At 41.1% G+C, this 25917-nt stretch overlaps 1 protein-coding gene across 1 annotated transcript in view; it reads right to left on the reverse strand.

Moving 5' to 3' along the window:
• CNTNAP2 (contactin associated protein 2) overlaps positions 1 to 25917 on the reverse strand; it is a 1647636-nt gene that overhangs the window by 540457 nt on the left and 1081262 nt on the right. Inside the window, exon 11 of the mRNA XM_037889980.2 lies at positions 7465 to 7571. Within this exon, the coding sequence (XP_037745908.1) occupies positions 7465 to 7571 (107 nt within the window). The remainder of the gene's footprint in view (positions 1 to 7464; positions 7572 to 25917) is intronic.

The raw sequence follows: 25917 nt of genomic DNA on the forward strand, positions 1-25917 counted from the left end.
GCTGGCTAGATTGTCGGGCTCAATGGCTCATGATCAATGGCTCAATGTCTAGTTGGCAGCCGATAACAAGCGGAGTGCCCCAGGGGTTGGTCCTGGGGCTGGTTTTGTTCAACATCTTTATCAGTGATCTGGATGATGGGATTAATTGCACCCTCAGTAAATTTGCAGATGACACTAAGGTGAGATGTAGATATGCTGGAGGGTAGGGATAGGGTCCAGGGTGACGTAGACAATTGGAAGATTGGGCCAAAAGAAATCTGATGAGGTTCAACAAGGGTAAGTGCAGAGTCCTGCACTTAGGAAGGAAGAATCCCATGCACCCCATGCTACAGGCTGGGGACCGAGTGGCTAGGCAGCAGTTCTGCAGAAAAGGACCTGGCGATTACAGTGGACAAGATGCTGGATATGAGTCAGCAGTGTGCCCTGGTTGCCAAGAAGGCTAACGGTATATTGGGCTGTATTAGTAGGAGCTTTGCCAGCAGACTGAGGGAAGTGATTGTTCCCCTCTATTCGGCACTGGTGAGGCCACACCTGGAGTATTGCGTCCAGTTTTGGTCCCCCCCACTATAGAAGGGAATTGGACAAATTGGAGAGAGTCCAGAGGAGGGCAACGAAAATGATTAGGGTGCTGGGGCACATGACTTACGAGGAGAGGCTAAGGGAACTGGGGTTATTTAGTCTGCAGAAGAGAAGAGTGAGGGGGGATTTGATAGCAGCCTTCAACTACGTGAAGGGGGATTCCAAAGAGGATGGGGCTCGGCTGGTCTCAGTGGTGGCAGATGACAGAACAAGGAGCAATGGTCTCAAGTTGCAGTGGGGAAGGTCTAGGTTGGATATTAGGAAACACTGTTTCACTAGGAGGCTGGTGAAGCACTGGAATGGGTTACCTATGGAGGTGGTGGAATCTCCATCCTTAGAGGTTTTTAAGGCCCGGCTTGACAAAGCCTTGGCTGGGATGATTTAGTTGGTGTTGGTCCTGCTTTGAGCAGGGGATTGGACTAGATGACCTCCTGAGATCTCTTCCAACCCTAATATTTTATGATTCTATGAATTGGTAAAGTAGCTTGCTATATCTGACCAAACAAACCATCCTTATGTTTATGAAACTGTGAGGCCTTTACTTTCTCTGTACCACACTTTAAAATTTCTAACAAGCCCGCCTGTGTTCAAAGAGAGTAGCCATTTTGTTCTGAGTGATGCTACAGCCTTTACAAAAGATGCAAATAACACTGTGATTCCTATCTAAAATAAAACTCATTTAGACCAAAAGAACACAGTTGCTATCTGTGTAAGAGAAAACATAACCATTTCATGATGTGAACAGGTCATGATGTCTCTCTTGTTTTAATTAGAAGAAGCAAAAAGCTCAGGATTTCAATAGTCTCAATGAATTCTCATTACAAAAAACAGGAGAACACAGTTGTTGTGAACTAATCAGTAGAGAGCCTGCTGGAGTTTAAATAGTCCCAGCATGAAAATTATAGTTTGTGAAGATTAAATTTGTCTTCCTGATGACTGAATTTGGCAATCAACTTAATCAAGTATCAAAATTATGCCATTGCCCATACAAATAACAACATGAAGTGACACAGAAGGTCTGATTCAAATTTTGTTTTCTTAAATTTGCTTCTAGATGCTGTTAAATCCTTTATTAAAGTAATCAGAATTTTTCAATTTAGGGAGAAGGGGTGGAGCAAGGGGAGAAACAAAAAAACCCATCAAACCACATTAGACTCCTAGTGGTACTAAATGGACTCAACATTTTAAGAGTGCTTTTTCCCCCCATTGACTTTTATTCACATTCCAGAATGTAGGGGAAAATACTCATTGATTGCATGCCTTAAGGAGACAAAACCAAGGAATTCAGCGGTCAGGGTTACAGTCTAGCCTCTATTAATCCATTGTATCATAGCTAATGAAACCACTAAATGTTACAGTATTGGATTTGGAAAAAAATTAAAATTTCAAGTGCTGTTCTACTCTGATAAAGTAAAAATGTATGCTTTACTCAATCAACCTGAACTTTGTGTGCATTCACTTTCAATATTTTTATACTGTCAAAAGTATTTATGTTTTTACTTCTTCTGTTGGTTCTGTAGAGCCAACACAGTTAAGAGAGAGTGAGCTGGATTATATTCCTTTTTATGGATCATTAGCAAAATTTATAACCCATCACTCCTGCATAAAACCTCAGAAAACAGGGTTGCACATCTGTAACTGAGGGCAAAATTTGGCAGATGCTGAAATGCAAGAAAAGAGTTGAGTCTCAGGTCTTTGGTTGAATTGGAAGGCAATCAGAATAAACATTTCATTTGTAAACTGAACTCATTTGCTATGGAAATTACTGAGTGGAGACAAATACTGAACACCAGAATACTACTTTTACAGTGTCTGTCCTATACTGAAAAGCAAATTTATCCAAATCTATTTAGTATTTAAACATAGTCTGATTTTTGAAAAAGTAAATGTGTTGAACTGCTACTCCTAATCTGAGTCAATCAGCCATTATCATAACATCAGATTTGTTTCCAGGTGAAATTTCTTCCTGTAAAGTATCTTTTTTTCTGGTTTAAAAAATACTTCTTCATTCTAAGGAATGTGTATTTTCTCCTCTTCTATATACTTATTGTGGTTTGCATTGTCATTTAATAAATGCATTATGACTAGAGCTGTGTGAAACAAAGCCATTTGATTCACAGGGGTTTCATGAAAATGTTTACTCCGAGTTTAAAGAGTTTATCCCTTGAGTTTGGCTTTGAGTTTCTGCTTCGAGTTTCTGATTCAAATGAACTTAAAAATCCAAAATGAAATTCAGCCAAAGCTCCAGAGCATTACCTGATTTCAGGTCAAAACTACAGAAAAGTGCTGACTTCCCACCTCAAACCAAAAACATTCTAGGTTTGCTCAACAGCATAGACCTAAGATTACTAGGAGGGTCATGAATACCAATGACCATTTGGCAAACCTGGCAAATTGCAGGCTTGTAATAAAGCATGAGTTTCCCCTGATTTTGAGTTTCATTAACAGAAGGTTGCCAAAATTTTGACACGCTATACACCTGGGTCCACAACATGGAGACCATTCCGTGATCACCTCTACAAAGCTGATACTTTCATTACATAAATTGAAGCTCACCTTTCAAATAAACTTTTTTTCTAAAGAGAAAAGAGTAATTTTAAAAGTATTGCAACACTCGCTGTAAAACTGAAATTAGATCCTTAAAAAAAAACCTTTGCTGTCTTTCTAAAGCAATATATGAAGAAAGGGATTAGCCCGAAACTTTGGTTGTATGCAAAGGCAAAGGTTCCTGTGCTGTGTGCCTCCAGATGACCTGTCCTGCTATAATCCCATGTGCTTTTATCCTGCTTGTACCTGAAAGACAGACACTGTACTTTAAATCCCCCTTTTGACATAGCAGTCCAGTAGCATCTTTTCCTTTCCTTATTGCAGAAGTCAGATGAAAATGCTATTAAGAGAAATGTACACAGCTACTGGGATTTTTTCTTTCTTTTTTAATGAATGTGATTTCAGGGAAGTGACTCCCTACCTCTGTTCCTTATTCTCTCTCGTTGGCACTCAAGGAGGAAAAGTAGTTTATTCTTATTTTCAAAGACTCACTGATAGGTGAGAACATGCTTAATTAACTAAGCCTTCCCTCTTGCATTTATCCAGATGAACTGAATATCTTAACCACCCATTCACATGCACAAAAAGAAATTATTTTCAAAGTGATGGTGTTAAACCAGAAAAGAAACCTATGAATATTCAGACTTAAAGGTGTCAAAAATACATATGCCAAATTATTTTTCCTTTGTTTCACCAAAATACTATTTAACTACAAAATTCTATATTTCCTTCCCAGTCTTTCCTGCAGTCTTTATGAACACAAAGGTTCAGTCACATCAAACAGGAATTTGGCCTGTGAACGAACCATAGAAGTGCTTCCTTATACATGGTTATGTTTTTCTTTAATAATCAGTTTTTACCCATCTGATTTCTTTGGATATATTACAATCCAACAGTGGCACAATTCATTCTGAAGATGAGTATCTTCTTATATTTAATGGTCTCAGAGAATAATTTTAAACCCAATAGCTACATGTTCAAAAAGAAGGAAGGAATTTAAAAGGCATGTCTAATAACGAAGTATTATCATTATTTTCATAAAATGAAATTATAACTGTTTTTTAATTGAAATCTTTTTCTCTTTTGCTTATTGCTTATATGGCCTGAAATGCATGAGGAGAAATTCTGGCCCCGTTCTAGCCGACAGATAAACTTTTCTTGGCTGACAGGTTTTTTTGTGAAATAACTGTGTGTTCGGATAGCCTCTGAGACTTGATTCGCTCAGGAGTATGTTGGGGTGGCTTCTGAGACCTTATCCATTCACTAGCCTCCAAGCCATTAATCACCCAGTTCGACGCCGAACTAGTCACTGAGATTTCTTTATTTGCATACAATCAAACTACACTTGAGTTGATCAGACACAAGGGTACCATCCAAAGTTATACAGCAAAGATCTTCCTTTATATATATTTCCACATTACATTACACATTTTGGGATTGGCTTGGTTACTGTGTAGAAACCAATCCCTGTACAGAATGCAGTATCCACACACTGTCCAAGTATGATTTACTCTTTACCCCATCTTTATGTTCCCAACATACACCTTATCTATTGTTATCTTGCCAATTGGAAATGGTTCTGTGGGTCTTCCCTCTTATCTTAGCTAGTACAGACATTCTGTTTCCAGCCTGCAGTTCCATTACCACCCTAAACCAGCCTCTCAAGAAATGAGGCCTCATCCATGTCTAATTACTCATGTCAAGCCAGGCCTACACTATACTGGCGCTTGGTAGGACCAAATCCATCACTCACCACATGGGTATTGTGCACGTTGGCTCCTCACCACTTTTGCAGAAGCCACTTTATTCCCTGGTCTTCAATATGGGTGACAACTCTGTGCACCCGATTCCACAACCTGTACTTGACTGGGAGAATATCACCTTAATGAAAAGCTTTCAGTTCATCCTGTTAAAGTTTCTGGAGTTTATAAGGCATGGGGAGAAGCATCCAGGTAAGATACTTTTTATAAGTCAGTAATAACGCTGTCCAGAGAGTAAAACCTAGTCGAAATTTTCCATAAAGAATATGGCATTTATACCTCAGGGGTGGGAGGGAATGTTATAAGAATAAGTGCTCATCTCAGGTCAGCACATCAAATATTCTATTCCCATTGACGTAAGTGGGAGCTCACACATGCAGGGAGAGCAAAATATTGGAGCTGAGATGTTTGATGTGGACATGAGAGGAGAAGATTGCCCTCTCATTGTGCAAACCATTGGAAGTGAATCTGATCTGTAAACATTTGGATCCACAGAAGATAGCAAACCTAAACAGTGGGTTTTCAGAAGAGGGATTTTGGTTCAGATCCATCTACACTTGATTTATGTTTTATTTCAAGTCACAGGCATTAAATGACCAGGCTTCTGGAGCAAATTATTACTCAATAACTGATCTCATTATAATATAAATACATTTTTTGTGGGGTGGGGGGAGATCTGCTGTAGATACATAGAGTCAGAGTTTAAGGCCAGAGGGGACCACTAGATCATCTAGTTTGCCCTCCTATATATCACAGGCCATCAACACTACCCAGCACCCACACATTGAACTGAAAGCCACAGCTTTAAAGTACAAAATGAAGAAGAGGTGACTAACCCTCTGTATATATCATAAGCTCAGCAAGCTAAGGAGAGACAGCAGGTTTTAAGAAAACCAATTTGTCCAACAAATTAAAGATTTTTAAAATCTAACTGGGTACACTGTTTACCACCATCAGAACTGGGAAAATGCAACTAAAGGAGGTTGGAAACTATCAAACATTTGTTTTCAGGAATACCATTGGTGAGTCAAAAGAAGGCCTTTATAGATCCCAAGTATGAACACAAGCCGCAGCAAATGAGCAATGGAAATGCTCATCTCTCAAACAGCTTTTTGAATAATTCCAAATCTATCTATAATTAAACAATAATGCATTTTTAAATACTTTAAAAATGGTGTGTGTTATAAATATGTTCAGTATGACGTTGAGATTTTGCTCAAAAATAGCATAGTTTAAGCGGAAATGGAAAATCTGTGAACTGTCAGTTTTTCATGAGATTACTTGAATTTTGTAAAATCCAACAAAAGGCAGAAACCATAGATTGTCAAATTTCTCATTAAATATTTTGCATAATTCTAGAATGTGACATTAAAGTGTAAACAAAAAATTGAAACTCTGAATTAAACTGGTAATTGGATTTTTCACCTCTTTGTAAGCATCTTGGTTGTAGCTTTGATAGTGAATCTAAAGTAACTGTTCTCTCTTAATATTAAGAGGGTGTTATTGTAGGCATGTCAATGGAAAAAGACAGTAAATGGACAAGTCTTCTTTATCTTATCTACCACCACCACCCACATCGATCGGTCTTCAGCTGTCGTTAAGACTGTGCCGATCACAACACATCCGCCATTCTTCTCGCACTCTTGCCTTTCTTCTCCACTTTCGTCCGAAACGTTTAACAATGTCATCTCATCTACCATATTTTAGAAAACACTTTTCAAAATGAAAAGGCCCTTTTAAATGTATGCTAGAAAGACAAGCACACACACACACACACACAGTGGCTTGCCCTGCACGTGTAAGTCAGATGCTGTAGAAAGTACAAGGACATCCCTTTTCCTCTCTCTCCTCACTCCCAGTATATCAGTAGAGGAAGCAGCTGTAATATGGCTACAATCAATATGGCTTGTAAGCAGTGGGCACCAATAGTGCTGCCTGCAGTACTTACCACAATCGAGGTAATAGTTTGACTTTCAGAATGGCCAAAGAGTCAGTTTGCACATGCGTCTGTTTCAGCATCAGGATTTATCTACACTTAAAATGGTATAGCAGCAGCGCCACTGTCACACTTCAGTGTAGACACTCACTCTAGTGACAGGAGGAGTTCGCCTGTCCCTGTAGGTAATCCACCTCCCCAAGAGGCAATAGCTAAGTAGATGAAGGAATTCTTCTGTCACCCTAGTGCTGCCTACACTGGGGAATAGGGTGGCCTAGCTACATCTCTCAGGAACTTGGACGTAGCTATGCCGATGTAAGTTTTCAGTGTAGACTAGCCTTTAGTGACCAAATACTGCCATCATTTAAGAGTTCTCAGCAACACTAGGCAAGCATTTAGTACAATGACTGAAGAACTCATGTATCCATTTGACCACCCAGTATGGAATTTTAAGTAGTCAAAATGGAATGTGGGCCAGATGCAAGTGTCAGCATCCCTTCTCTCACAAAAAATTTCTATGGACTCTTTAATAACCACAGATGGCTCTGACTTGGACTTTTTTATCTCAACCAAAAGACATCAGTATTGTGCATGCCTTCTATATTATATTACAGTGTTGAAGCAAATCACAGTGTCACTTACAGTTGTGACAGGTGGCGCCACTGTATCCAGTTGCATCACAAGTACATTTGAAGCTGTCCCACGTTTGGGAGCATTTGCCACCATGTTCACAGTGATTGGGAACACACCTGGCAGGACAAGAGACAAAGAGAAAAACAAATAAACAACAAGATTTATGAATGGCCAAATTTTGAGCTGCTCAAGTAATACATCATATCAATGCCAGTTTGCCCTACACTCATAATTAATCCTTGTTGTTTTAGGTAGATTAACAGAATTCATGACAAACTGTGCCAACCACACAAAAGATGATGTATCACAGCCCTGCTGTGGCCTCTTTTCAAACAAAAGTAGAAAAGGAAGACAATCGTGAGAAACATTCACTTATCATAAATTAAGTTTTTAAAAGCCATGAATGACTAGTACCAGGATCAGAATAACATCACAAGCCATGGATTTTTCTCTTGTGCAGCTGATGCCATGCCCCATGGATTCAAGTCCCACAAAACAGGGAAAGTTAGAAAAGAACAGCAGTGATATTCACTTAATCTTTGTCTTGCCCACCATGGGATAAGATGGAGGCAGCTTGTCTGCTGGCTGAGATGGAAGTTACTAACTCTGCATTACTAAAACAAACCAGGTGCTGTGAAGTTCAGAATAAAAGATTTAACAGGCTTTAATTCACTTGTGACAAACGTAATTCACCTTTACCCCACCTGCTCTCCCACTCCAGCTAAATTATTGTCAGAGAGCTGAGGAAATGAAAAAGAAAAGGTGGAATGGAAATGAATGAAAAATAGGGGAAATTATATTAGAACATACAATTATTATTTGAAACAGCCACAAAATGAAATTTCAAAGATTTGAGTTTGACCAGTTTCTTTTCTATCAAAGATTCATTTAAATAGGAATTATCATAATACTTTCGCTTTTTGAAACTATTACTTTTCTCTTCTTGGAGTATGCTTTGAAATCTCATTTCAAAGAACCATTTTTCCCTTTATTAAATTTCTTTTCAGCCAGTCTCAGGACAGACTCTGTGCTTTCTGATCAAGGGTTAAAGGAATTTTCCTTTCATGTTGAATTTGTCCAAATAATATTTATGAACTATACTTCTACATTTTTACATTAAGGGAAGATTAATAGACCTCCAACCAACCAACAAATGGAAATATTTTCTGGAAACATAATACAAATTAAACTATACTTATCACCAGGATAATTCTGAAATTCACAGCATCCCTGTAATAGCTAACACTAGACTCTTTGTTAATACCCATAGTACACCTTAATGCATAATAGTCTATCTGACAAATCATTTTGGAATTATTAAATTTGGAATTTTCCTTCTCTCCCACACTATATGTGCATGCATCACTTCCATTTTACAGGAATGTATCAAAGAGAAAAATATTTTTGACAGAAACATATTGGACACTTGGCCATAGTGCAGTTCACCTCCTTCTTCAAAACTGTTATTGTTTATACACACAGAGTAAAAGCTTTTTAAGAAAATGTACTATACGATCTGCCTACATTCTCTATTACACTACAGGTGTGCCACTGAAATCTGTTAGAGAATTTCAAGAGACTAATAAGAAACATGCTTAAAGAAATCATTTTCTGAATGAAAAACAAACATTTTTCCATTTTAATATTAGGGTACAATATCCTGTAGGGATCTGTGATATAGAACAGCAAATTTCCAATTATTTGGAAAATTTCCATTTTCTATGAATCTGTGGATGGCTGGTGTTTTGGTGACACTTTAAAGTAGTTCCATTGACATAAGACTGACTCACACTTCTGTACATCTAGACAAAGCCTGAATTCTGAATGTAATTTTCTGTGTTTTTAAACCTTGTCAGCTATATTCAGCTTTTATTTTCATAACCACTTTGTGGTTTCATAAACACTGAAACCCTAAATTCCTATCTTGCAATATATTTGGTAAATTACTTTCTTCTCCAAAACCATTTCATGTGTCACTTTGGATGTATTTCCTTCCTTATTTCTATTTGAAAATAGATTTGCTTTAAAACATAATTTCCCACTGACAAAAAAAAATAAAACATTTCTACATTAATTTGGACAGATATTTACATGAAATCCCAATAATAATGCCAATATCCAATTTTGCATTTTACTACTATATAACTTACTTTTATACCAGTATAAGTAGCAAAGCTAACGTTGTATTGGTAGCTTAACATATACTATCTTAATTCAAGTAAATATGAAAATCAATATAGATATTTATTGACACCATCTACCTGAGCACACTTTTTTATTTAATTTATTTTTCTATCTAATTGGTTAAAAGTTTTAAGTCAGATCTATCCAACAAACCACAACCCCTATTGTTAGTTTTGTGTGTCTTGTAAGAAAGCTAGCTTAACCCAACTTCCTCTGGAATATTTTTTTTAAAATCAACCTTTTTACTTTACTAAATACTAATTTGACATAGTTCAGGGTGAAAAGTGATTCAAACTATAGGGAATTTTAAGTCAGCAGAATGTAATAACTTCAATATTATTTGGTGAGGACACCAAGATAAATAAATACTGTGAGGCAAATCCACAGCCAGACCAGGGCTGTGCCCACTGGCTCCCTTCGAGGAGCAGTGGGAACTGTTTGGGGTTCTCTGCTCAGTGTCCCCCACTGGATCCCTGCTTTTGACCCTGTGACCCTCATGTCTGTCCCTGTTTTTTCATTAGTCGTCCTCCATATTTATTTGAGACCTGGGTCCAGTAGCTCCTCCCCTTAGGCTGCAGAGAGGGACCTTTAGATGTGAGGAGGTGAGATTCTCAATAGGTGCCATCACTCACTGCTCCAGCAGAGCCTGCCGTGACTCTTCACTCCGGCATGCAGCAGCAACTCAGCTGCACTGATTCAGCCTGTAAGCGGAGCCTGCAGTGACGTCACCCTCAGGTATGCTGCGGCAGCCTATCCCAGGGCAGGGCCCAGGTCAGATGACTCCCAGGCACAGGTATTTCATTGCCCTCCAGCCCACATCAGCCTTGTCTGTGCCCTCCTGCAATCTTTCTCCAGCCTTGCATCCCCCTCCTGACTACACCTCAGCTTCGACCTTTAGTCTGCAGCCAGACTCCAGCTACGATCTTCATTTTTGGCCGGTCTGTCAACTCTAACCTCACTTCTGTCCCATGGCCTGTCCCCAGATCCCAGTTTCAGTGCTGCCCTCACCTTTGTCCTGGCTTTACGGCCAGTCCAACCCCCAGGCCTGACTGCTTAGAACCCAGAGCCAGACACTTATGCTGTTGGAAAAAGTACTATAAAGTATATAGGGTAAATTTTTCATAAGTATTTGATCATACATATATCTGTGCATGGAAATCACCTTGTGTAATTTTGCACACACAATAGAGTATATAGATGCAAGCCCATTTATGCTCTATTTGCACTTGAATTGCATGCACAAATGGATTTTGGATGTCTCTGTTCTATCATCTGGTTGTATACAAACTTGTAAGATTTTAAAATTGGCTTTCTTCTGTTGGCCAGAGGAGCATCCTCACACAACTCCATGATTCAATTTCTTTTTGTGATACAGATTTCTATCACCTTGGACCTTACGGTTCCTTCATATCTCCTATATCTGCTAATCTGCCTCAAGTACCTCCACAACACTCCCCATGTACACCACTACCTGGGTTCCACTGTGCTAAAATCTGCATCCATATCTTCTTCTACTCTTGTCTTGTCTACTATTGCAACTCCATGCTCTTTGGCCTCTCATTTCCCAGCTCTCCTGATTCCAGGTCAAAGAAATATGACCACATCCTCTCCATTTTTAAATAAAATCATTGACTCTCCATTCCTTTCAGGACAAAGTTCAATATTACCTCCTTACTGAAACTATCTTGGACGTTTCTGCAAACGACCACATGGACATTTATATCTTTTTTTCTACTTTGCCTACACTTGTTTAGCACTGGGCCACTTCTTCTTCACACACACTGTCAATTTTGTGTAAGTAAAGTTCTTGCTATTTGTGACACTTAACTAGTTTCTCCATGTATTTTCACACCCCACATGAAAGCAAATACTTTTTGCCTTTCCTTATATGGTATGTTTAATTTCTCTGGATACTATATTTTTATTTGAACTATGTGATTTTGTTATTTAAGATCAAGGTTGATGATGTAACCACTTTTATTGTACCAACTTCTGTTGGTGAAAGAGAACATAAGAACAGCCATACTGGGTCAAACCAAGGGTCCATCTAGCCCAGTATCCTGTGTTCCAACAGTGGCTCATGCCAAGTACTTCAGAGGGAATGAACAGAACAGGTAATCATCAAGTGATCCATCTCATCGCCCATTCCCAGCTTCTGGCGAACAGCGGCTAGGGACGCCATCCCTGCTCATCCTGGCTAATAGCCATTCATGGACCTATCCTCCATGAATTTATCTAGTTCTTTTTTTAACGCTGTGATAGTTTTGGCCTTTACAACATCCTCTGGCAAAGAGTTCCATAGGTTGACTGTGCAATGTGTGACAAAATACTTCCGTTTGTTTGTTTTAAACCTGCTGCCTATTAATTTCATTTGGTGACCCCTATTCCTTGTGTTATGAGAAGGAGTAAACAACATTACTTTATTTACTTTGTCCACACCAGTCATGATTTTGTAGACCTCTATCATATCCCCCCTTAATTGTCTCTTTTCCAAGCTGAAAAATCCCAGTCTTATTAATCTCTCCTCATACGGAAACTGTTCCATACCCCTAATCATTTTTGTTGTCCTTTTCTGTACCTTTTCCAATTCCAAAATATCTTTTTTGAGCTGGGGTAACCACATCAGCACGCAGTATTCAAGATGTGGGCATACCATGGATTTATATAGAGGTAATATGATATTTTGTGCCTTATTATCTATCCCTTTCCTTATGATTCCCAACATTATCTGTTTTGACTGCCGCTGCACATTGACTGGACGTTTTCAGAGAATTATCCACAATTACTCCGAGATCCTTTTCTTGAGTGGCAACAGCTAATCTAGACCACATCATTTTACATGTATAGTTGGGATTAAGTTTGTTTTCCAATGTGCATTACTTTGCATTTATCAACATTGATCATCATCTGCCATTTTGGTGAGTATACCATTTTGTTGCCCAGTCACCCAGTTTTCTGAGATCCCTTTTCACAGACCCTGGAAGGCACCACTATTTACTTCTCTCCATACTGAAAACTGACCATTTATTCCTACCCTTTGTTTCCTATCTTTTAACCAGTTACCAATCCATGAGAGGACCTTCCCTCTTATCCCATTACAGCTTACTTTCCTTAAGAGCTTTTGGTGAGTGGCCTTGTTAAAGGCTTTCTGAAAAACTAAGTACACTGTAGCCACTGGATTCCCCTTGTCCATATGCTTGTTGACCCCCTCAAAGAATTCTAGTAAATTGGTGAGACATGATTTCCCTTTACAAAAACTATGCTGACTCTTCCCTAACCTATCATGTTTGTCTATGTGTCTGATAATTCTGTTCTTTAGTAAAGTTTCAACCACTTTGTTCGGTACTGAAGTTAGGCTTCCTGGCATGTAATTGTCCAGATGCCTCTGGAGACATTTTTAAAAGTTGGTGTCACATTAGCTATCCTCCAGTCATCTGGTACAGAAGCTGATTTAAATGATGATTACATAGCACAGTTAGTAGTTCTTCAATTTCACATTTGAGTTCCTTCAGAACTTTTGGGTGAATACCATCTGGTCCTGGTGACTTATTACTGTTTAGTTTATCAATTTGTTCCAAAACCCCTCCTCTATTGACACCTCAATCTAGGACAGTTCCTCAGATTGGCCACCTAAAAAGAATGGCTCAGGGTTCAGAATCTCCCTCACATCCTCAGCCATGTAAACCAATGAAAAGAATTCACTTAGTTTCTCCGCAATGGCCTTATTGTCCTTGAATGGTCCACAGGTTGTTTAGCAAGCTCCCTGATTCTGATGTACTTAACATTTTTTTTGCTATTATTTTTTGAATCTTTCTTCAGATTCTTTTTTGGCCTTCCTAATTATATCTTTACACTTCACTTGTCAGATTTTATGTTCCTTTATATTTTCCTCAATAGGATTTAACTTCTGCTTCTTAAAGGATGTCTTTTTGCCTAACACTGCTTCTTTTACTTTGTTGTTTAGCCCCCGGGGGGGGCACTTTTTTGTCCTCTTACTGTGTTTTTTAATTGGGGGTATACATTTAATTTGAGCCTCTATTATGGTGTCTCTAAAAAGTTTCCATGCAGCTTGCAGAGATTTCATTTTTGGCACTGTACCTTTTAATTTCTGTTTAACTAGCTTCCTCACTTTTGTGTAGTTGCCCTTTCTGAAATTAAATGCTACTGAGGTGTTCCCCCCCACCCCGGACAAGGATGTTAAATTTAATTATATTATGGTCACTATTACCAAGCAATTCAGCTATATTCACCTCTTGGACAAGATCCTGTGCTCCACTTAGGACTAAATCAAGAACTGCCTCTCCTCTTGTGGGTTTCAGGACTAACTGCTCCAAGAAGCAGTCATTTAAAGCATTACGACAGGTTTCAGAGTAACAGCCGTGTTAGTCTGTATTCACAAAAAGAAAAGGAGTACTTGTGGCAGCTTAGAGACTAACCAATTTATTTGAGCATGAGCTTTCGTGAGCTACAGCTCACTTCATCGGATGCATACTGTGGAAATTGCAGAAGACATTATTATATACACAGACACCATGAAACAATGGGTATTGTTTACCATGTATTGGCTTACCATGGCTGCCTGCAAGCCGAATTCTGTTGCCCAGCCCTGCGTGTGCCCAAAGCCGCAGGCACTCAATATAAGATGCAAAATGCGACCTTGTACCAAAATCACATGTGCTATGTAATGTGAATAGTGTTGTTCACCGTGAAAGAGAATAGCCATTGTTCTGTAAAATGTATCTTTTTAAATACTTCACTCCCTTTTTTTCCTCCAGCAGCTGCAAATGTTTCAAGCCTCCCTCCTCCATCCCAAAGGCTATCTCAGATAAGGCAGCGAAAAAACGCACGCGCGATGAAATGTTCTCTGGGCTCATGCAGTCGTCTGGCGCTGACAGAGCTCAGCAGAATGTGTGGAGGAGCACAATAGCAGAGTACAGGAAAGTGGCCGATAAACGTGAGAAGAGGTGGCGGCAGGAAGATCAGAGGAGGCATGAGAAAATGCTGGGGCTACTGTGGGATCAAGCGGACATGCTCCGGCGTCTGGTGAAGGTTCATGAATGGCAGCAGGATCACAGACTGCCGCTGCAGCCCCTGTTTAACCGCCCTCCCTCCTCCCCAAGTTCCATAGCCTCCTCAACTGGATGCCCAAGAACGTGGGGGTGGGCAGGGGGGAGGCTCCGGGCACCCAACCACTCCACCCCAGTGGACAACCCAAGCAACAGAAGGCTGGCATTCAACAATTTTGAAGTGGCCTTTTCCTTCCCTCCTACCCTCCTCCCACACCCCACCCGGGCTACCTTGTGAGTTATCTCCCTATTTTTATAATCAATTAATAAAGAATACATGTTTTTTAAACGATAGTGACTTTATTTCCTTTGCAAGCAAGCTGTGATTGAAGGGGGGAAGGTGGGTGGCTTACAGGGAATTTAGAGGCAACCAAGGGGGTGGGTTTTCATCAAGGAGAAAAAAACAGAAGTGTCACACCCTGGCCAGTCAAGTACCCTGGCCAGTCATGAAACTGGTTTTCAAAGCTTCTCTGATGCGCAGCACTTCCTGCTGTGCTCTTCTAACTGCCCTGGTGTCTGGCTGTGTGTATTCAGCGGCCAGGCGATTTGCTTCAACCTCCCACCCCGCCATAAACGTCTCCCCCTTACTCTCACAGAGACTGTGGAGCACACAGCAAGCAGCAATAACAATGGGAATACTGGTTTCGCTGAGGTCTGAGCAAGTCAGTAAACTGCACCAGCGACTCTTTAACCGTCCAAATGCACATTCTACCACCATTCTGCACTTGCTCAGCCTATAGTTGAACAGCTCCTTACTACTGTCCAGGGCGCCTGTGTACGGCTTCATGAGCCAGGGCATGAAGGGGTAGGCTGGGTCCCCAAGGATAACTGTAGGCATTTCAACATCTCCAACAGTTATTTTCTGGTCTGAGAAGTAAATCCCTTCCTGCAGCTATTTAAACAGACCAGAGTTCCTGAAGATGCGAGCATCATGTACCTTTCCCGGCCATCCCATGTTGGATGTCAGTGAAAGGTCCCTTGTAATCCACCGGTGCTTGCAGCACCATTGAAAACCGCTTGCGGTTTATGTACTGGCTGTCCTAGTGGTCCGGTCCCAAGATAGGGATATGCGTTCCGTCTATAGCCCCACCACAGTTAGGGAATCCCATTGCAGTAAAGCCATCCACTATGAACTGCACATTTCCCAGAGTCACTACCTTTGATAGCAGCAGCTCAATGATTGCATTGGCTACTTGCATCACAGCAACCCCCACAGTAGATTTGCCCACTCCAAATTGATTCCCGACTGACCAGTAGCTGTCTGGCATTGCAAGCTTCCACAGGGCTATTGCCACTTGCTTGTGAACTGTGAGGGCTGCTATCATCTTGATATTCTTGTGCTTCAGGGCAGGGGAAAGCAAGTGACAAAGTTCCATGAAAGTGCCCTTACGCATGCGAAAGTTTCGGAGCCACTGGGAATCATCCCAAACCTGCAACACTACGTGGTCCCACCAGTCTGTGCTTGTTTCCCAAGCCCAGAATCAGCGTTCCACGGCATGAGCCTGCCCCAGTAACACTATGATCTCCAAAATGCCGGGGATCATGGTTTTAGAGAAATCTGCGTTCATATCCTCATCATCGCGCTGCCGACGCCTCCTCGCCTGGTTTTTCAGGTGCTGGTTCTGCATAAACTGCACGATAATGCATGAGGTGTTTACAATGGTCATAACTGCTGTGGTGAGCTGAACGTGCTCCATGCTTGCCGTGCGATGGCGTCTGCTTGGGCAATCCAGGGAAAAGGGCGTGAAATGATTGCCTGCCATTGCTTTCACAGAGGGAGGGAGGGTTGACTGACGACATTTACCCATAACCACCCGCGACAAATTTTTGGTCCCATCAGGCATTGGGAGCTCAGCCCAGAATTCCAATGGGCAGCGGTGACTGCGGTAACTGTGGGATAGCTACCCACAGTGCACCGCTTGGAATGCCAACGCTTGCCACAGTACTGTGGACGCACACCGCTGAATTAATGTGCTTAGTGTGGACGCATGCACTCGACTTTATATAATCTGTTCCCAAAAATTGACTTCTGTAAAATCAGAGTACTTTTGTCATGTAGACATGGCCTTAGAGTCACAGCTGGCACTGGGTTAACTTCCCTATTAGTGAACAGTCTACCCTGAAGTGAAACCCATGGTCTTGTGATAGTAAGGGGCATGATAAGGCCCATTCAAACAAAATGCACCTTAATGCAGCCAAATGCAAAGTTATACATCTAGGAACAAAGAATGTAGGCCATACCTACAGGGGACTGTATCCTGGAAAGAAATCCTGGAAGGATTTAGGGATCAAAACAAGCAACTCAATTTGAGCTCCTAGAGTGATACAGTGGCAAAAAGAGCTCATGCAATCTTTGGATGTATAAGCAGGTGTGTTGTGAGGACAGAGTTGATTTTACCTCTGTATGTGGCATTGGTGAGATAGATACTGGAATACTGTGTACAGTTCTGGTGTCCACATTTTAAAAAGGATGCTTTCAAAATTATCTTGGGTGCAAAAATGAGCCATAAACTTGATTCAAGGGTTGGAGAAAATGCCTTAAAGTGAAAGACTTAAAGCACTCTCTGTTTAGCTTATCAAAAAAGATCGAGAGCTGACTTGATCACAGTATGTAAGTACTTTCACAGGGAGAAAATACTGGATACTCAAGAGCTCTTGAATCTAGCTGAGAAAGGTATAACAAGAACCAATGGCTGGAAGCTGAATCTAGACACATTTAAACTGAAAATAAGACCTTTTTTTTTTTCCTTCAGTGAGGGTCATCAACCATAGGAACTATAGAGGGGAATGCTGGATTCCCCATCTTTTGATGTCTTCCAATCAAGACTGGATTCCTTTCTGGAAGATATACTTTAGCCAAACACAAGATATTGAGCATAATACAGGGTGAAACTTAAGGGTCTGCAATATACAGGAAGTCAGACTAGGTTATATAATGGTCCTTTCTGCCTAAACACTACAAATCTGTGAACTCCAGAACATTATCAGTGGTAGGTCCCACACTTCTCAACGCATTCTTTCTTCTTATGTCCATACCTGATACTGCTTCCTCCACCATGTTTGCAACCCACCATTCATCTCTGGACTCAAGTTTCCAATAAATCTAAAAGGGTGATCTGGGGTATGAAAGTGGTTAAAGCAACATTTTGGGCCCAATTCTCCAATGCATTGTACATTGCGTAATAGTTTACACCTGTGCAAATCAAGTGCAAATGGGTGTAAAATTCTACCATTTTGTGGTAACATTTCACATTCTCATTGCACATGTGTAACTGACTGTAGAAGAAGCCAGGCAGTGGTAGATTAGCCCCTTTAAGTCTATGATACAATGTATATGAGAACAAATTTAAAAGGATAATAAAAGATAATGGTTTTAACTTCTAAATCGCCTTTCATCTAAGGATTTGAAAACACCTTGCAAACATGAATTAGGACTACCATTATAAAGTAAGCACTATTAGATCAATTTTAAAGATTGGTACACTGATGGTCACAGAGTTTCATAGCTTGCTCCAAGTAAAACAGTTCACTAGTGGCAGATCCAGGGAAATAGTCCACAATAGTCGCTTATTCTAGACAGCACCCCTGTCTGTAGTGAACAGCTCTTCAAAAAGCAAGTAGAATATGTAGAAGCAGTAATAGAAACAAGTAGTACTGAACCACAGGCTGATCAGATGATACTAAGGAGCCCCATCATAGCTGACAGAATACAATTACCTGCTCCTGTCAGACGAAATAGAGGAAAAGCAGCTGATCTGACAATCTAGACAAACTCTCGGTTCTTACAATTTAACAAGTGTTTAATGTGACTTTGAACTTCTCAACAATAAGGCTATCATCCTGTACTCAAGGCAACACATTCAAAAGGCAGATGGGGCAGATTGTAAAATTAATTCAGGTTCACAATAATGCACAGACTAGTTCGATTTGCTGCTGCCTTCTAACCTGATCTTGCACAGATGCATATATTTAAATGATGGTGCCATTAACAGATCCTTAGTGAATCAAAGAGAACACAGTTTCTTATTTATTACCAGTGTGTGGACTTCCCATTTCTTTGGAGCATGTTACCAAGCTTGTTTTATTGTACAGGTTAAAAACCACAAACTGCCTAGCAGTTTTAACCAGTGTGATTTACAGAGAGAAATCAGTATTAAAATATGCAGTGACATTTCGTTAAGCAAAGTTCCTTTAGGGCACATTCAGAGAAAAGGCTGCCAAACTGTTTATGAGTGTTATCTCCAGAACAATAAGGTGCTGTTACAGACTGTTTGCAAGGGAAGGATTAATGAAAAACTGATGCAATTAAAAAAAAAGGCAAAGAAAAAAAAAGCAGTAGTTAACTCATTTGAACTAAGTTGTCCTTTTGGCTTTGTTCAAATTCAGGAAACCCAGTAATTTCTTGCTAGTATGCAATAATACATGCTAGTCTATGTAACTTTCAAGGCATTTAAAAATTATCTGCTTAACAATAAAATATACTGTGTATACATAACTCTATAAAGGTAGACTATATACCAGAGGTAGGCAAACTACAGCCTGCGGGCCACATCCGGCCCGCGGGACCCTCCTGCCCGGCCCCTGAACTCCTGGCCCAAGAGGCTAGCCCCCAGTCCCTCCCCTGCTGTTTCTCCTCCCCCGCAGCCTCAGTGCGCCATGCTGCCAGTGTAGTGTATTAAACGGCTCTGCGTAGGAACGTGCTACTGGTAGCAGTTACGGACAGCAATTTACTACACTACACCGACGCAACGCTCTGGGCAGCGTGGCTGTAGTGCTGTCAGCCACCGGGGCTGTGTGGTAAGGGGGCAGGGAGCAGGGGGGTTGGATAGAAGGCAGGGGAGTTCTGGGTGGTGGTCAGGAGGTGTGGATGGGGGTGTGGATGGGGTCGGGACGGTCAGAGGGCGGGAACGGGGGGGTTGAATGGGGACAGGGGGCCCCGGGGGGGCAGTCAGGAAGGAGTGGGGGTTGGATGGGGTGGTGGGGGGCAGTCAGGGGCAAGGATTCCGGGGGCAGTCAGGGGATAGGGAGTGGGGGGTGGGTGTGTGAATGGGGCAGGGGTCCTGGGGGGGCTGTCAGGGAACGGGGGCGGGTTGGATGGGGCAGGAGCCCTTGGGGGGGCCCGTCAGGGGGTGAGAAGGAAGGGGGGGATTGATAGGGGGCAGGGGCACAGCCTCCCTTAACCAGCCCTCCATACAATTTCTGAAACCCGATGTGGCCCTCAGGCCAAAAAGTTTGCCCGCCCTTGTACTAACAAGTAAAACAATAAAAGCAGTTAATTATGCCTGAGTAAAGACAAAGGCTCTGCACCATAACCCTTTGGTGAACAAGCTCCGGGCTATAGCTTCAGCTGGTGTAAATCAGTGTAGATCCACTGAAGTCAATGGAGATTCACTGATTTATACCAGGAGAGGGTCTGGCCCCAGGCTTTATCAGAACAAAAGGGGAAATGAATGTGAATCAAGGGTCTCTACCAAAAATCATCTGGTACCTGCCACTATGCATTTAAAGATAGAGACTATTAACTTGAGTGCCCCTGCTGATGTCAACTGCGATGGCGGTAAATACTGGTCTGTCAGACAGAAGTTCTCCTAAAATAGTCAAGACCCAAGCCACACACATTTTTGTACATCAGTGTTGATATCTAAACTGCACCCAGAAATGAACAAATAGGAAGCCAGTGAAATGGTTGGAGCGCTTGAGTAATCTGAAAGTCAGTGGGACTTAGGCTTCTAAGTCACTTTTGAAAAATGAGATTTAGGTTCCTAAGTCACTTAGGTCTCACAACACTAAGCAGAACAATGCCTAAATACATTTACAAACCTGGGCCCAATTACTTAAGTATAACACCTTAAAGTAGGTGGACTGCTGTTTTCTGCAAGTCCAATAACTTCCAATTGGTCTTCAAGGGCAGCCCCATCTACAACATGTTGTGGGGGATCACAAAAATCATAGGTAATTGTAGCAGATGCAGGTGAAAACAGGGTGTTTTTGTCCACCAATGACAAATTCTTTAAGAGCAGCCAGGTGTCTAAAACCCTTTTAAAAAGGGGAAAGGACCAAACTCACTACACTTCTAAGGTCAGGATTCCAGCTGATACTAAAGTTGCACCTACACAGTATTTTCAATAATCTTCCCCTGAGAGTAAAATTGAAAGACCGAGCAGTAACTGGAGAGATGTCATATTGCCAAAACAAGGCATAGGTTCTGAAGCAGGGCCTAAAACTGAAGTTTCTACTTATCTCGAGAGATGAGCCATTGGAAACTACGAAACTGAGAACTTTAAGTTCAATATTTCTATTTTGATTTACACAATTTATGTATTTCTAAGACATCTCTTGTCTGGACTTGAATTTAAGCAATCTGAAATTTAGTGAAACTGTAAGAAAATTGGTGCAATTAGTTAATGACACATGTAACATAATAGCCTATTGTACTTTGACCAGATGCCTATCCATAGTTTAGGTACAGGGTTTGGGGGTTTTTTTATATAGATGTATCTTTATGTATTTTTCTCTTTTCCTGTTTATGTTGCCATGGTATCTGTTCATTGCTTATTTACACTGCTGTACGGTATTGGACAATACCCTGTAATATTACAGGGCATGGCAACAGGGTCTATTGGTATCCCTTGTAGCTGTTCCATATTCTTCCCCGGGGGTGTTCCCAGGTGAAGCCACACAAATGTCTAAGCACCTTGAAGTTATGTCTACACCACAGTCACACATCCATGGCTGGCCCATACCATTTCAGGCTCCTGGGGCTTGGACTAAGACACTCTTTAATTGCAGTGTAGACCTTTGGGCTCAGGCTGCAGCCTGAGCTCTGGGACATTCCCACCTCTCAGGTCTAATTGCAGTGTAGATGATTAATTGTCAGCCAGGATTCAGAAGTAAATCAGGGAGTCACTATCGACTAGGAGCTATGTAGGTGCATTTGAGCCTATGGAGGTTTTTGGAGGCTCAAAACCTTAAAAGAGGCTTGTGTTACTCTCAGAATGGATAGAGACAGGTTGTACAGACTAATAGCCAGGTTAGGGAATTTCCAGGGAAATATGAGAGCTACTCTGAATGGCTTCCTCTTTTTGTTTTTATATATTTGAGTTTGCTATTTATACAACTGAATAGAAAGAGATGCAGTTAGAGTCTGTTGCCAAATTGGTGCCAATTTAGGTTAAGCCAGAACCTCTGCAATAAAACCCTTCTTGGAATGGGTGATGAATATGTTCAGACCAGAAGAGCCCTGCATGAATACAAAATTTGTATCTGCACCCGATCTGCAAAAATGGTCCATGGATATCCACAGATTTGCAGGGCTCTAGATACAAAAATTGTATCTGCATCCGATCAGTGAGCTGCAAAAATGATCTGTGGATATCAGTGGATTTGCAGGGCTCTGAAGATCTGAGCCTCCCAAGAATTTTCTCACTTTTTGCTCCCTGATCCTTCTATGGGCCACATTGAAGAATCTTCCGTTTCCATTGCACTGATGGAAAACTAACTACACATTAACTTGTGGTCATGTTATCACCTCTCTTTCTGACAGTTTGAAAAGGCAAAGGAGCTCACTTAACTTGAGAACAAGCCATAACATCATTAATTGATGTCTTCCTAATTATTTAGTACATCTACATTTCACAACTTGAGTTAAATATGGCTCCTGTGATTTTATGACAACTTCATCTTACAGCCCATGTTGTGCATTTGGGGAAGTTTCTCTTAGTCTTAAATTATGCTTTGGAAGATGACAATTCTTATCAGGTCGTTCATACTCCAATGAACAGACCACAAAATACACTGCAGAATACACTACAGAATACAATAACTAATGCATTTGCCTATAATGAAGATGAGCAATCACACATATACTCAATAGACAAATGCAGAATTTATTTCTAAATTACAGGTTTCAGAGTAGCAGCCGTGTTAGTCTGTATCCGCAAAAAGAACAGGAGTACTTGTGGCACCTTAAAGACTAACACATTTATTTGAGCATAAGCTTTCGTGAGCTACAGCTCACTTCATCGGATGCATGCAGTGGAAGATACAGTGGGGAGATTTTATATACACAGAGAACATGAAACAATGGGTGTTACCATACACACTGTAACGAGAGTGATCAGGTAAGGTGAGCTATTATCAGCAGGAGGGGAAAAAAAAACCTTTTGTAGTGATAATCAAGATGGGCCATTTCGAGCAGTTGACAAGAACGTGTGAGGAACAGTTCAGTTTGCAATTAGATTTATCTAGTGGGGAATAAGGAGGCTGATGATTAGGCATCTTAAAATACACCCCCCCCCAACACACAGAGTAATAAAGTATACAATATAAAACAATAACTTTAAGCCACTCAAACATCAATCCCAAATATATCATTTAAAACAAATGATGCATTGCTTAAGAAAAATACATCAGCATGTTAATAATGACAAAGTATTATGGCTTCCTTTGCTAGTTTATATATAAACAGTAATCATGCTGAGGGTCACATAAATGTAATATGTCATCTACTATTATTGATTAAAGTATGTCCTTGACTCAGAATCCTAATTTATTAGTCTGCTGAGGATCTGACTTCATAAAACGTATAACTATTCCATAATCAATGTTTTTTGAACTGTACATATGGACTGCCGTCACGTCAAGATATTTAAAAAGGGAACTTAGAGTACATACGTGACTTAAACACTACTAAAGTGATGCTGAACTATAGTGAAGAATCTGACTAAATGGATGACTGGCTAGTCACAAGTTTGAGACCAAAAGGAGGAAAAGAAATTAAAATGTAATGTTGTTTCTGAGGCTATTCCTTTACGGCTACTTTAATAGAAAATATGTAAACAGCCTAAATAGCTTTCTTCCGTCATACAAATGATTAGAAAATGATGTTGAACAGACTGACATACAAGCTCTTATTGTTAGTGGCTCTATTCTTGCCCAGTAAATCATAAGTAACTTGTGATTCTGACCTATTCACTTGAATCTACACAACTCATTTTGTCAGGAGCATGACCCAATTCATTGCACGGTAGATCTGAAGTTGAAGTTTCCAGTGGAGATTCACCAAACCAACCAATGATATAGTGGTAAAGTTAGGGTCAAGTTCTAAAGTCCTTACTCTAGGCCATGCTGTGCCATGAATTTTTAGTCAGAACTCTATTAGTTTTCAGTGGAGAGTTCTGTTTAAATATTGATGGCACAATATGGCTCTAACGTTTTAGTTAGTAATTATTGTAACAAACTCCTAATACCTAAGTATCTCAACATTTTATCCCCTTCAGGCCAAAACATGGTCTCCTTGAAGTCAGTAGGAGTTTTCTTATACCAAAAGATAAACATTAACAAATAATCATGCTAATTATCTCCAGTAATCTCACCCACTAGCCAGCAGGTTGGAAAAAACAACAAACCCCCAGAACATGTAAGTTCACTCCTTATGGCAGTGACATGATGGGTGCATTTAAACTCAAACTGCTGCAGAAGAAGGTTGTTGTCAAAATAAGAATCTTATTAATGTGCCCACTGCAATCTTTATGCAAGTGGGTCTTTGTCTGACTGGCTGGAAGAAAAGGGGCATTGCCCCTTTAAGAGCTCCCTTGCAAGACAGAGGAGATAGGAAGCTTACAGGAATGGACATGAAGGGCAAGATACAGTTGGGGCCAACTCAAGATCACTGCATTGCCCTTCCAGCTGACTGGAAGAGTGGGAGGGGTATTTATACCCCATGCAGCCACTGAGAGGCCTGCTTTACCAGGATTGGGATGAAAACACCCAACCACCCTCCCATGTACTTGGAATAGAACTGGGTTCCCTTTTGACACAATGTGGATATTACCTAGGGTGACCATATGTCCTGTTTTAAGCCCTGACCTGGCCCTCCCAACTTCGTTTTCAAAAGGAGGGATTCATCCTGTTTGCTCTTACTGACTTGATCTAAGTAAGGGGAGGTTAGAGCTCCTACTCCTTGTCAGCAGGGAGCCAACGCCATCCCCCTCCCTTTCCTGGCCCCCTTTCAGTGAGCTGAGGAAGGGGGTTGGGACGGCTATGTCTCGATCAGCGAGGAGCTGACTCCCTCCTCCCTGCACTGTACAATTTGTTGCTGGGTACTTCCAGATATTATAAGTGAATAAAACTTCAGCCTAATTAAACCACATGCATGGCCTCCTGTCTTTCTTCCTGCATTGACAGATAGTGCAACATCTGTCTTTGACAGATAGAAGTTAACAATTTCATAGCACTTTTTATGAAGAGTTGGGGAAATGCTAGTTTCTTAACCAATTCCCTCACAGAGTTTAAACTAGATACATCATTATTCCTTGGAGCTTTCCTTCCAGAACATCTCAGCCCCAGACACTAATTTCCTGGGCCTGTGAGAGAAGTTCTACATATCCTTTTATATCTTTGGTGGAGCTAACTGATTCTACTGCTAGCAAGAGTCAGCAGTAACTCCACTGCACCACCATAAGCCATAAAATTCTGGCTGAAAATTTCAGTTTTCGTCTTCATACTAGCATTTCTTACAGTTTGAAGAGGTCATTGTCATCCATGAAATTAATGTAGGGTTAACACTTAAATCTTAAGCTATTCGACTGCAACTTAACAGTAAACACAGCCTGTACCGTGCAGCATGCAAGGAGATCACAGTACATGAGGTCTGCACAGCACTACAGTGACGCAACTGCCTGTTATAATGAGCATATGCTGCTGAAGCCCTCAGCAGCAGCACCCCTCCTCCTGCGGGGCTAAAGCCAAGAGCACCACCTCACCCCTGAGGGGCTGAAGCCCCGAGCTTCGATTTGCCTTCCAGCGGGGGTGAAGCCCCAAGCCTTAGCGCTCCACCAGGGGTGAAGGTCCAAGCTTTGATGTCCCGGTATGGAGCTGAAGGCACGAGCACTGGCTTGCCCCACTGCAGGGTGAAGCCCCGAGCTCCGCAAACTGCAGTTGACCCATTTAAGAGCCGCATGTGGCTCACGAGCCACGGTTTGGCCATGCCTGTTTTAGACTGTAAGCTCTTTGGGACCGGGACCATGTTTTTCTATATATTTGTACAGTGGCTAATAGAAAGGGTTCTTCTTCCTGGGAGCCCCTGAGTGTTATTGTAATATAATAATAATAGTAATGGTAATGAATAACAGAAACTGAATTGCCCTCTCTCTCCCTCCTTTCCCTCCCACCCCGCATCATAGTGGAGACATGTTTTTCAGGAGCTTGGTAA

Source organism: Chelonia mydas, chromosome 2 (assembly GCF_015237465.2).
Source record: "Chelonia mydas isolate rCheMyd1 chromosome 2, rCheMyd1.pri.v2, whole genome shotgun sequence".
Classification (NCBI taxonomy): Eukaryota; Metazoa; Chordata; order Testudines; family Cheloniidae; genus Chelonia; species Chelonia mydas.